The 13909-nt window shown below is 43.8% G+C and overlaps 1 protein-coding gene across 1 annotated transcript in view; it reads left to right on the top strand.

Annotated features, from left to right (window-relative positions):
- Window positions 1–13909, top strand: part of ADGRB1 (adhesion G protein-coupled receptor B1) — a 223264-nt gene that overhangs the window by 178839 nt on the left and 30516 nt on the right. The window contains exons 23-25 of the mRNA XM_030445190.1: window positions 2547–2613; window positions 7324–7409; window positions 13097–13195. Coding sequence (XP_030301050.1) covers window positions 2547–2613; window positions 7324–7409; window positions 13097–13195 — 252 coding nt within the window. The remainder of the gene's footprint in view (window positions 1–2546; window positions 2614–7323; window positions 7410–13096; window positions 13196–13909) is intronic.

Consider the following 13909-nt stretch of genomic DNA (forward strand, 5'->3'; position numbering starts at 1 on the left):
TTCCTTTCCTGGATACCACTTCACCCTTTCCTTTCCTTTGCTCTCAGCCTTGGAAATCATCAAGCACCATGGCAGGGAGTTCAGGCAGTCAGAAAGGATAAAGAGAAGTGTTTGGTGATGTGTGAACTCACCTGCAGAAAACCTGATGATGTTAAGAAGGGCTGCCAGGGACCTGACATGAAGAAGAGGCCTCCTTGCACCAAGTCCTCATTGCTAAAAAAATTGTCACTTCCTTTCTTTGGCTCTCAGTTGGAAGAGACCTTGGAAATATCATCTCTAAATTAGGATGGAGTATTGGAGGAAAAGGTCTGGGCAAGGACTGGGGTTTGGGAACTCTCCCAGTTCCCTCTGACTTCTCCTTGCATTTTATGGAGGCTTCCAGTTAAATCAGCTCTCCAAAGCTTCATTCTTATTCCCTCTCTCCCCATCTGATTATTCATTTTATTATTACAGTGGCTCAGGCAGTTTGTGAAAGAAGAAGAAATCAAAATTGATTAAATTAACACATTACAGGTTTAATTTATAGATTATCAAGATACAAGCCTCAGAGAAAAAACAATGTCCTGCTTTCAGTTTTCAATGTGGAACAAATTTTTTTCCTTCTAAGTTCTCTGGTTGGGGAAGTAAAAAATGATAATAATAAAAAAGTGACATTTTTTGCAAGTCAAAATTAATAAGAAAAACATATGAGGCTGATCAACCAAATTGATATGTTTTCAGGAAGGCTTTGTTTCTGGGAAACTCTGAAAGGTAGCATCAGCTTGCTTCTCATGGAGAGTGAAACCATATTGCTGAGAGTATAGGCACATAACTGAATGATGGTGGGGCTGGCTGGGTTAAGAGCTTTGAGAAAGTTCTCATCTCCATCGTGGTTGCCTGCTCTTATCCACTGGTGAAGGCATGGTAGTTTACTGCTGAAAGAGGATTATTTCCATCATTCATTTTCTCCTGGGTACTGCAGTGTCAGAGCATGCAGGCTCCCCATGGGATTGCTGACCCAGTCCTAATTTGCACCCTTGCTTGCCCTAAAGTATCTTATTTCCCCATGCTCTGAAATGCTGAATTCCTCACAAAATGGAAAATTCCAGTGCTGCCATAAATGTTCATGACTGCTACAGGGTTGCAGACTGGTTGGGGTGGGAAGGGACCTCGAGTCCAATCACCTTGATCAAGCAGGGTCACCTAGAATTGCTTGCCCAGGCCCATGACCTGATTTATTTTGAATGTATCTGAGTCTCCACAACTCCACTGCTCATCCTTTGCCAGTGCTCCATCCCTCTCACAATGAAAAAATGTTTCTTTCATGACATTATGGCCAACCCTGGAAAACCTTGTTAGAGATCCAGACACCCTGACATGCTCAGCTGTGAGGATGGGAGAGGGGGTGAGATTTTTTCCCCCAGATTTCTCTGCTTGGTTTTTTTTGGCATCAGGTTTGCAGTAGGGAGATGTCAGTGTGCAGTGAGGTGTGTGTGTGAATGTACAGTGCAGTAGGAGCATCACAAGGACACTCAGAACATATTTATACCATTTACATACAGGATGGTGATGGGGAGAGGGCATTGCTTATTTGAGTGGTGAAGATCTGGGGAAGGCAGTCAATGCAGTCAATAGAGTTCAGGGTGGGATTCATCTGATAGAAGGTAGATGTCACCTCCTGGATTCTTTTGGTTTGATCTCTGTTGACTAGAGATGTTATCAAGAGCTTCTGGCTCTGTGGTGGGCACTGAGAAGGCACTAAGGTAGTTTATACCACATAATATATATGTATATAAACAAATATATATATATATACCACCTAAATATCACATGTGACCAGTGGAGAAAGGAGAAGTCATAGAATCATAGAATGGTTAGGATTAGAAGGGACCTTAAAGATCATCTAGTTCCAAGCCTCCAAAGTGAGCAGGGACCCCTCCCTCTAGACCAGGCGAAGAAAGATTTGAGGCATGAGAGGAAAGGAACAAGTTGGTTTCTGGAAGAGGCAGCACACACCTCACATTCACCTCATTCTTTAAGATTATGCACTCCAGGACTTCTGTGAATTCCCACCTTGCTGCTATGTTGTAAAATCTCCCCATGGAGAACCCTGGAGAAGAAATGTCCTGAATTCCTGGAGCTGAGCCACCAGCAGGCAGGGTGGTTAGCAAAAGAGCAAGGGACAATTTCCACTCTTTCTACTGTTTTGTCTGAACAAGTAGGACAAGAGCATCATTTTGCCATCAAACTGATGCAACCTGGTCTGAAACAAAGCACTGCTATTAATTTTGCATGCATCCCTCTGTTGGCCATCAAACACTGTTCTGCTGGCAGACCCTCTGGGCAAATGAGCCTTTGTGCAAGTTCAGGAGAAGTAGGAAGCAAAACTTGATGTAAAGTCAGAGATTTTTTTTTTTTTTTTTTTTTTTTTTTTTTTTTTTTTTTTTTTTTTGCCATGGGGTATCACCTCCCAAGATGAACTCCACAGGCGTAAAGAAGAATCAGAACATGTGCCTGTCAGTGATGTTTGCCACTGGGTAACTTTCTTTTTTCTCTCTGTTTTCCAGCTGCTGGCTGTCATTAGAGGGAGGTCTTCTCTATGCCTTCGTGGGACCAGCTGCTGCTGTCGTTTTGGTATTTAAGCTTGGTTGAAAGCTTTTTTTTTTCCTTTTCCTCTTCATCTTATAGCACTTCCCTCATTCTTTCAACCCAAGAATGCCCCTCTTTACTTCCATGCATGTATTGAGTTGCTTTCACCTTCAGGAATAGACAGCAAAATGCTCGAAACCAACAGTCTGGGATGAATTTGATTCTGAACTACAATATGGCTCAGCTCTCAGCCTTACACCTCTGTCCTCTCTGGAGTCCCCTAGATGTCTGATTAACATTTTTTCTTGGTTTTTCCATCTCTGGATGGAAGTGCAGGATGATGGTGGAAAACTCTGACATTATCTCCTTTCAGAAGCTGCTGTCCGTGGTTGCCTCCACAGCCAGCATTTATTCCTGCTCTGTCCCAGATGACCAATGAATGAGGAGCTTCTTTGTGATCAGATGAAATGGAGGTCTTCAAAGTAGGATCTAGGTGGTCTTCATGACCCTAAACTTGTCGTATTTGTTTATAATTCAAAGAGATGGCATGGTTAAAGTAAACATCACTAAATTCTATCCCATCAACTCGTGCCTGGTGGGAGTCTGCTCCACTCTCTTCACACCTTTATCTCCAACATGGGGCCAAAACCTGTCTTGGCCCGTTATTACTTGAGTTGAAGGTGTCACTTGAGAGGTGACATAAGTTTCATCGAGCTTCCCTGCTGTTGCAGCCACACTGGCCACGAGAAATCTTCCCTGTCAGGGTTCAAAAACTTGGAGAATTGCTAGGAAATCCCTCCTGCAGCAATTCCAGACAGATTTAATGCCAACTTCGAGCCCCCACCTTTAAGTGACAGTCTTCAGTTTCTCTCCAACATTTTAATCCAGTGGAGAAGCTGGATGCCCTCTAAGGCTCAAGTGCCCAGGTTGTTGATACTCAAAATTTCTTTTTTGGATCAGGCTTTTGTTTTCTGCAGTGCCAGGGGGGTTAAGTGTCCTGCAGCAGGAACAGGAGAAGAACTACACAAAAGCTCTGGCTGCCTCTCTTCTCACTGCTGTCATTGCACATCAAACCACCTTGGTGGCATCTTTTCATCACCATGACAAAGAAACAAGCCAGCAGTTGCCCTTCCTCTATGATAAAGCAAAACTTGGATCTGTTAGGGTCTTTCTTTAGCTGTAAGGCATAGTTGAGCCTTCAGATAGCAGTCAGCAAAGAGTGGGGCTAAGCAGATGTTCATTCCAGCCAGATGTTCATCCAGATCTCAGTAGGCTCCCAATGGTTGAGGATTGGATTTCCTTCTGTATTGTAGCAGAGGGGAGTCAGGATCTTAATAACTGTCAGGAGCATTAAGTGGATTTGTGCTTTCAGTCAAACCAGCTCTTAGCCCCAACAATTTAACAGTTCTGGCTCAGTGGTTTCGATGCTCAATAGACAGCAATTATTAGGAGGGAGGTAGAGGCCAGAGAAAAGGGAGTCAAGCTTCTGCCTCAAGCCATCTTGCTTTTTTTGTGTGCCAGCAACAAGGGAAATAATCCTCTGCTTTTTCTTAGCATTTCTGAAGTGTGAGAGAAAAACCATGTGAGCCTGCTTTCCATTGAAGCATCTCAATTGTCACTCCCCATCAAAGCTGGAAATGGAGGTGTCCTTGCAGGGAGGTCAACACCTGCAAATGATGGTTCATACAACTGGTCTGAGGAAGTGGTGAATCATCTCTGGGGGTGTCTGTCTCTATTCAGTACCTAGGGAGAGAGCCCACACACCTACTTTTCACTACCTGACTCATCTCTAGCTAAAATGAGAAGTGAATGCTGCCCGGGTTGATATATATACTGAGGGCCTTGGGGAAAGAGAAGGAGGAGAAGAATTGAATGCCTTTTTATAAATAAAAGCCTGGGAGAAGCTCAGTAAGTTGCCTAAATTCACATTGTGAATTTTAGCAGAGGCAAAAGTTGATTACACTCTTCTCAAGGGTGCATTGTCCACAGGATTGGGCAGGTGCCTCTTTTCTGTGGCCTTTCTCCTGATTTCAGGTTGACTGTGTCAGCAGTGGAGGGAAAATCCACCTGGATCAATACAGGGACAGTCAAGCTCTTGCAGGGCTGTAGAGAGGATATGCAGCTCTGCTGCTCTCAGGAGGGGTTTGCTCCAGAGAAAATCCAGAATTACAGAATTGTCAGAGTTGGAAGGGACCTCTAGACATCATCTAGTCCAACTCTCTCACTAAAACAGGATCACCTAGAGCACCTTACACAGGGCTGCATCCAGGTGGGTTTTGGATATCTCCAGGGAAGGGAACTCCATATTTTTCTTATGTTTAAATGGATCTCCCTATGTTCCAGCTGCTTTTGTGAAGTGGTCTACAGGTCAAAGTGGGACTTGGCTCTGTGCCTGAACTTTTTCTCACCCAAACCCATGATGAAAATCATATATAGATGCCCAGCTTTGCACAAAGCTGCCTTGGCTACACATTGGCTTGTTACCTCTGCCTTAGCCCTGAGCTAGGCTTGTATTCACTCCTCCCAAGCCATTCAAGCATCTCTGTACTGCATTTCTCTTATCAACATCTTTTTTCTATTACCTGTAGTGACCTTCACCCTCCCTTCTTGTTTAGATCTGGCCTTTGGCCTTGGGACTATCTTCACTCAAAATAATAGTCTTGAGATGCTTGGTTTGCAACTTCAGTGATATTTGCAGCTCGAATGGCTGCAAAGATTGGACTTTTAGTCTTAAAAATCCTAGCAACCTGAAGTGCAGAGCTTTTGCCAGCAGGTTTACTCACCTAGCTCAGGTGAAGAAGCCTGGTGAGACGTGTGCAGGTTGGAGGCAATGGGTTACAGGGTGAGGCTCATGGAATGGTGAAGTCTGGAAAGAGTCATCAGTCATCACATACTGACTAGGTCAGAGGATGAAGCTTTGACTTGCATCTTTGCTTCTGGATAACATCTTGGAGATAAGGAATAATGCTACACTGCATGTTATTGTGTTTGCAGGAATATCCATAATATACCCTTGACTTCATAAAGAAACGGAGCCAAGATCAGAGCAGGTTGTTGATCATGATGATCAATATGGCTAAAATGGCTTTTCTTTATTAAATAAATTCTTTATTAAAGAATTCGAACATATTTCTTTATTAAAACAAATCCCCCCTGAGATTTATGAATGAGGATATACAATGTTATGGCCAGTCCTAGGAAGGATCCAGCCTGCCACACTTCACCCCATCTTTCCTACTGCCTTTTTACACCTTAAAAAAAAAAATCTCTTGTACTCACCAGCCTCCAGCACAGTGAATCAGGATCTATGAATTTAAAGTGCTCTCTCTATCCAAGCACATACGTAGGGTTTGATCTCCTGCTGATCCTTGGCTGAGATACTATGTCTGACTTGCCAGTGTTGCTCCTCTAAAACAATATCATGTTTAGCTCTAGAAATGGACTCACAGCTGTGGCAAGTAATCCACTGACCCAGAAGCTGATGAAAAAAAGCAAATCCTATTTGTCAGGTCTTCCATTTATTCCCAGCTGTGGACTCAACATCAGTGAGCTGGGTTATGTCCTGCTGAAACCAAAATCAGAAAGGTTGCTTATTCTCAAGGAAGATTTAGGCAATGAGATGGAGGCTTGGTATAAGCAGACATCTCCCTTCCTTTGGGCTTAGTACAAGGTGTCCCTTAGTCCCACTTCTCAAAGGTTTTTTAAACTCACCAAGACTCTCAGCCAAAGATGTAGCTTTGCACATCTCTGAATTTATTCTTAAACATTTCCTTGCAAGCCCCACATCTGAAAGAACATCTAGCACATCATTCCACCAACCCTAGATATTTCCCTAACAGCAAAGCCAGGAGAGTGTCATTTTTTTCCACCATCAGTGCTGTGCCTCCATGAAGAGCATGATGCTCATGGGTCACACATTCAGGGGTTGCTGAGGTTTGGGTGACCTTTGTAAAACAGATGCAGCTGGCAGCAGTGAACATCATCAGAAAGGCACAGTGAGGAGCTTAGGCTCACTTTTCAAAAGCTCAGCTCTGGGCAGCCTGTAATTCACTGGGAATGTCTACATCTGCTGGGTCCAGCCATCCCCATCCTCACCCTAAGCAGGAAGTTATCTTGCCCACTGATTTTTTGGGGGAATGACCAAATGGCTGATCTGTGTGTTGTGCCATCTGCAGCATCTCCCAAGACATTCCACCCCAGTAGTTTGTGTTTCCACTTGCTCCAGTTCCCCTCCATCCCACCCAGCAAGACCTATGAGAAGTTATTTGCATCATCCTGCCCCATCCTCTTGTGCTGCTGCTTTGGCACCACAGATTCCAGAAGGCACTTTTGAAAATAAGCAGTGCCAACCCACTGCTCTACCTTGTATGGGCCACTTTCAATTAATATTACCCTGAAAAATAGTTCTGGTGCCTGGAGTTTGCCTTGCAAGACCTCAGGCATGCATTGGGTGTCAAATAGCCCTGCAACAATCTGGATATTGTAAAGTTTTATCCTGGTCCATGGAGACCTCTCCAATCTGCTGCCAGCTGCATTCTGCTCTCCTAAACTCCCTGGAGCATGGCCAGGGGAGGTGGGACAGGGTGGGATGGGGGTCAGAAAGGGTGGTGGTTTTACAGGAATGCAACCTTGCTACCTGGCTTTGGGAGATGTGGGAAGAACCCCAACTTTTGGGTTTTTTTTTTTCCTTCTGTGCTACTGAGTTTGACGTGAGCCACTTGAGAACAAAATTGTGTCTTGTTTCTCTTTTGACAGGTGAACATGGTTATTGGCATTCTGGTTTTTAACAAACTTGTATCCAAAGATGGAATAACAGATAAGAAACTGAAGGAACGGGCAGGGTATGACTTATCAATACGTCTAAGTAAACAATGAAAAAGAAAAAGCAACAAACCATGGAAGGTTGTGATCAATAACCAGGCAAGAAATGCAAAGAGGGATTGCAGATGCATGCAAAGAGGGATTGGAGATGCATAAGAAAAGCAAAGGCAGATTAAAACAAAATGAAAGGGGAAAAAACCCCACCAAGGGTTGGTTTAATCTCTCTGCCTTGTCATTCAGTGCAGCAAGGAAAAAGACCCATGGGGCAGCATTGTGCTACTAAGGAGGAAGGTTAGAAGTTCATCTCTTTGTTAAAATGGCTTCAGCCCAGGCTGATGTATCCTCCCATAGATTAGGGAGAGCAAAGTGACCCTTGTCACTAACTCCTAGGGACAGCAGCTGGATCAGAGAGGGCTTCATCATTGCTGAGTGTGGCACATGGCATGGGATGTGGAACAGAGAAGTCTGATGGCTGGCAGGTGATTGAGGGACAGCCAAGGAATGTGATAATTTTAAAGAAAAAATCTTTGAAGGTCTAGACATGAAGAGATTAGGAGCTGGCTGGATGTGTAAGGGGGAAAACTGGTAAGTAAAGTTACCTCTTTGGCAAGAAAAACTTCTGATGTCACCAAGGGCTCTTTATCTTCTCCACTGCTGCCACTCCAACCTCCTTCCCTAAAACCTGGGACTTGTGTTACCAGATTTTTCTCTCTAACCTGAACTGGGGAGCTGACTCCACAGTTCTGCTCACCCTGGTCTCACTGGGGGTTGGATGGGGTGACAGCTGCTGTGCTGGGTGACTTCACCATTCTGTTGACTGTGGCTCTTTTATCATTGGCTCCAGCAGAATGAGATGCCCCCTTTCATCTTCATTTCTAGAAATCAGTCTCTAGCCTGCTCAGGCTTTATCCCTGAGCTATGCCATGCTCCAAGCAAAGGACAGAAATTGGATGCTGACACGTTGAGTCACATCAAATGCAGAGGTCAGCCTGGCTGCTGATGCTAGCACATTATTTTCCACTGCCTTACTTGGCTTGCTGTTGCAGTCAGAGGAACTGTGTCCTTTTCTGCTGCTAGAAAAGACAGGATTGTGTGCTCTCTCCTTTGTCCTTTCACAGCATTTCATTTATCAAGGTGAATAATGATTGGGTTCTTGAAAGACAAAGAGAACAAGAGGTGTTCTGGTGCCTCTGCACCATGGTTACAGTCTAAAACCTTAGGAAGTTCGTAGAATGGCTAAAGTTGGAAGTGACCTTAGAGATCACCCAGTTCCAAGCCCTCTCCATGGGCAGGGACACCTCCCACCAGCCCAGGTTGCTCAAGTCCCCATCCAACCTCGCCTTCTACACTTCCAGGGAGGGAGCAGCCACAGATTCCTTGGACAACCTGTTCCAGGGTCTCACCACTCTCTTAGGAAAGAATTTTTTTTCTAATGTTTGGCAAAATCTCCCCTCTTCAAGATTTAAGCCATTTTCCCTTGTCCTCTTGCTATACACCTGTGTAAAAAGCCCCACCCCAGCTTTCTTATAAGTCCCCTTCAGACACTGGAAATCTGCTATAAGGTCACCTCAGAGCCTTCTCTTCTCTAAGATGAACAACCCCAACTTCCTCAGCCTGGTTTTATAGGGCAGTTGGTGAAGACACAGGATATTGTCCATCTCTGAAAGCACAGGGAGCATGGGTGCCTGCCCTCCCAGGCTTCCCAGAGAGGATTAACCTTCTTTGTTTGCTTCAGTGATGCAAAAGCAGAGGCAGAAACCATAGACGAGGTTCAATATTCCACTATTGCTTAGTTCTGGAGGAAGTGGTTTTTAATTGAGCAACAGCAGGAAACCTGAGGGGTGGGAACAAGCTCTGACCCAGCCAGGGGAAAGCCCCAGGATTGTGTTCAGTTCATGTTTTATCTGCTGTGTTAACATGGCCAAGCAGTGGGTTCCCTTGGTGCAGTAAAGAGGGGAATCTCAATGCCTTGAGCAGTGCCATGGTCGTGATAAGAAGAAGAGATTTAAGCACATTTTGGTGATCAGAGGTTGCTGCTAGGTTGTATGTGAAGAAGTGACCTTGGTGCATTGCCCAAAAGAGCTGCTGGTAAGTGAGTGCTTCATTCTGGGTGATGCCTTCTTTGCAAAGAGAGAACTCAAGGAAATATCCCAACAGCAGGCAGAGTCTGCAGCGAGATCATTGCACTTGAAAGTCAGCACTGAAATAAATGCTTTATTGGATTAGAAAAGCAATGAGCCTCTCAGTCTCTCCCTCTCTAATCTAAAGTGCCTAAGGAACGACCTTATTTAGTACACAGCAGCTGGTTATTGATCACATCCATAGTTGTACTTTTGAAAACAAAACCTACGAAGAAAAAAAAAAAAACAACAACCAAAACAAAAAGTCATTTTTTCTGATGTTCTTTGTTTTTTCTTTCTTTTCTCTTTTTTTTCCCCCCTCCCCCCCCCTCTTTCATGTCCGTGTGTGTGTGTGCAGCACTTTTAAGCCTTCTCTGTGCTTAATGATTTTGTTCTCCTTTCGAAGTGCACCCGCTGTGATTGTGGCAGCACTTTTGAGAGCTCTGGTGCCTCCTTCCCTTTATCTAGCCACTTCTGGCCTGGGCTTGGGAACCGTGTTGGGAAGTAGATTTGAAGATAATGAGAATGAGTAATGACCTTGGAGATGTTTGGATCTGAGGAGATGGCATAAAGAAACGTTGCGTTTCCTTTAGCAGAGGCAAGAAGTATGGTTGAGTCTTGGAAAAACAGAAAAAAAGGGGAAAAAAACAGAAAAAAAAACCCAAAACAGAAAAAGGGTAAAAAAAAGATCTGTTGAACACTGAGGAGCTCAGCACACATAATGCAGATGGGTTGGCACGAGTAATTCAGTGCTAAGAGTTCCTGTGAAACCATACCTGAGACCTGATAGGTTTTGCCCTATACTTAGCAGAAGAAATTCCTATGATTACTCTTGCCACATTTGTCAGAAAACGTTGCTTTTCTAATGGCAATAATTTTATAGATTTATCATAAAACCAGGTTGCAGAGAGTTGGGTGGGATTACTTGGAGATCTGGAGGAACTCACACAACTCCCCCAACCCCTGGCCAGGCACTGGAAGAAACTCTGCAAGTGTCTCCCAGCAGAACCATCCCCATTTGCAGTCAGCTGCACCAGCAGTGTTTAATCTCTACTGATGGGAGTACTACTAAAACTGAATGTTTTAATGTCAGATGCAGGAGCATTGAAAATGAATTTTAAATTTATTCAGCCAACATTTATTCCAGAAGCACTTGTCTACTCACGCATCCAGAGAAGAAGAATGAGACTATAGGGTATATTCTCAAAGGATTAGTTTAGCCTGATGAGTTTTCATCTCCCTAGGCTTCCTCTGTAACTACTGGAGAGGGGCAGGAGCCTTGTTTAGTTGTTTCAACTTGCCCCTTAGAGGACCTTTACTTCTTTTATCTCTCCATCAATTATAGTGAGGACTTGTGGAAGTTTGACCCAATACCTTGTGTGACATATTCTTGGGGTGACTGTCCTGGTGGGGTGTAAGGGAGCTGGATTGTCAGAGCAGAGAGAAGAAAGTAATTGGAAAGGTGATAACTACATTAAAATAGGAACAGTTTTGGATTGCCCTTCATCTGGGAATGTATCATTTTGGAAGCAGTGCTCCTGCTCTTTGGGGCGTCTGTGGTGTAAAGCACTGTTCATTAAAAGGTAGGAAAGTCCAGGCTCCAGTGAGCACACCAGATGAGTTTGTGAGCTATTTGTGGATATTTATGAAGCAGGAAAAGCTAAGTTAAATGAATGCATCGTTCTCTGTGATTATTTCATTAGCTACCCTTTCATACAAACAGGCACCAATATAAACCTGCTACGGAAATTCAATATATTAACAACCTCATGCCCCAGCAAGAACAAATTAGAATCTAAATGCATCCACATCTGTGCTTACTGCTTACAACTTTCTGCATTAATACACCCAGCAGCAGTTACAGTTGTGTGTTACAATGGTCTTTTGGCCAGTTCTTTGTGATTCAGTGTCATTCATGTTTTTTCTGGTATAGTTTTCCATCCAATTCCTCAAATCAATCTACTTTCTTTTTTGCTGCCTATCTCTGCCTCTCTCTGTCTCTCTGCTTATCTGTTCTTTGTGGCTTGTAGATCTGGGGATAAGCTGTCTTTTTTTTTCTTTTTAAGGGTCATGCACTTAATGCCTCTCAAGACCCAGTTTATCTTTGGTTCAGCCATTGTCCTCGCTGGATTTACACCATCCTCCCTACAAGATAGGAATCTTTTGACACAGCACTTAATATTCTCTGTGTCTGGAGGCTGAAAGTTTCTCTGGGATACCTCAGCCATTATTCTGGAAGGGAGGAATGGCTTATGGCACTGTAACTAATCAAAAGACCAATCAATAGCCACTCAAAAGTGGGCCACTAGGACCCCTGGTAATGCTGTGTTGGTGTTCATGGGGATGGAATTTTTGCAGTGAGACTGAACACAAAGCCATAAAAGTTAAGAAATGATCTGTCAAGATTCCTAATCTCTCTCCCAGGTAGGGTAGGGCTGTAAAACCCCTCAAACATCACCCCTCACCAGCTGCCATCACCCAAGAAGGAGAGACCCACTGCCCTTTGGCAGTGATGTCCATGGCTTCCCTGATATTAGGCACTGCCTGTAGGTCTGTAGGATGATTTGCAGACTCCAGTTCATTTCCAAGCCAGGTTTGAGGTGGCTTCTGGGTAGAAGGTGGCCTGTCGACTGGGTGAGTTCACACACATTGGCTTCTAAAAACCATGAGGTTGTGTCCTTTGGAAGATCCCTGCAGCCCCTTATACCAGCAGCCCACACTGGCCTGTCCCTGTGATGGATCTCACCCAGAAAAAGCAGAATCAGCTGATGTCAGTAAGCCTCAGAGTTCACCCCAATGATGTTTTCAGCCCCAAAACAAGATCCAAGAGCAGAAATGTCTCAAAAGTAGTCAGCCAGTCCAGCTCCCTTCATGGTAGGTTAACAGTCATACGAAACATCTGAGTTTATGCTTAACATCCAGGACATAAACAACCCCATTTCCATGTCCTTCATGACAGATTAAGCAACCAAAGAAGGATTTATCTCCTGGTATTGTCAGCTGCCATGTGGGTATCCTTACCAAGACAAGGATTAGCACCCAAGGGCCATTGGAGAAAATATATGGCTTATCCCTTGCATTGCTTTAGGGAAGAACAGAAGTAGACACAGTCCCCACAGCCCTACTTCTTGCCTTCTACTCTACAACCCTGCCACCTTTTTTGTTTTGGAGCAAAAAGGCCAGGAGGTAAAAAGCAATTTCTCCAAAATGAACTAAAAAGAAGGAGGTAGAGATTGGGAGAGAGCAATTCGGGTTTCTCTTCCATGGGTGCCAGAGAGAGACACCCTGAATCTGTCAAAACATTCACCAACACAGTTCCACCCTCTCCAGTGGCACTAACACCTCTCTGAATTGTACATTTTTATTCCCATTTCCCACCTCTGGAGTGGTACAAATGAGAGAGTTTTCTTCCTGCCTGTTTTTCATTTTCTCTTTTCGAACTGGGTATGGTTGGTTGGTTCCCTTTCTTCTTTCTGCCTTTCTTTCGTCCTTTCCTTCTTTTTGGCTTCTCTTTCCCTTTCCTTTCGACGTTTGTGTTCATAAGCAAAGTGTTTTGTTTTGTTTCAGTCTTTTGGTTTTAATTGCAGTCAGATGGCAGTGCCCCTTTACGGCATGACGCTCAAATGTTCCAAGTGTGGAGTAGTTTCTTCTGCTGAAGTTTCGGCCACAGCCACCAGTAACGCCATGTTAGTTCCTCTAATTTCAACTTCTTTTCTTTCTTTCTTTCTTTCCACTTTCTTTTCTTTTCTTTTCATTTTTTGTTTTGTTTTGGTTTTTTTCTTTTTTTTTTTTTTTTTTTTGTTGTTTCTTTCCAAAATTTATTTCCCTCTTTCATTTCCCCGCACTCACCAACCCTCGTTTGTTTTCTCTCCCCCATGTCCCTACCCACTTCCCCACATCCCTAACTCTCCCTGACCTCATTCTGTGGGCCATGAGTAGTGTAGGGCTCCTGCAACATCCCTGGAGCACAAGTTGATGGGCTGGAATCTGGAAAACACTTTATGACATGCCTAGATTTAAGCATGTGAGCAGCCCATGGAAGACAAAGGGACTCTTCATTTGTCAGAAGCTGAGTATATGTTTAATGCCTTTGCTGAATTTAGTTCTTGGAGTTACAGACCTAAAGATGTGGTTCTCATTAATTATGATGTTAGGCAGTGGCCTCAAACTCCAGATTTGTCAAAAACTTAAGTGTATCCTTCAGTTTTTTACTCCAGAGGCTGCTGAGTTGTATTTAAGTGATTGGGTGAATCACTTCTAAGTATTTTTTTTTTCTCTTATGAAAGCTGAAGTTGAGTTTAGTACCTCATAGTGCTCCAGTTCTGATAAGTGTTGACTGCCTCTTTTGGATCCCTAAAAGCACTTGGAATTAGTTCTCAAAATCTTAAAGTGTTTCATAG

The sequence above is a fragment of the Calypte anna genome, chromosome 2 (genome assembly GCF_003957555.1).
Source record: "Calypte anna isolate BGI_N300 chromosome 2, bCalAnn1_v1.p, whole genome shotgun sequence".
NCBI classification, from domain to species: domain Eukaryota; kingdom Metazoa; phylum Chordata; class Aves; order Apodiformes; family Trochilidae; genus Calypte; species Calypte anna.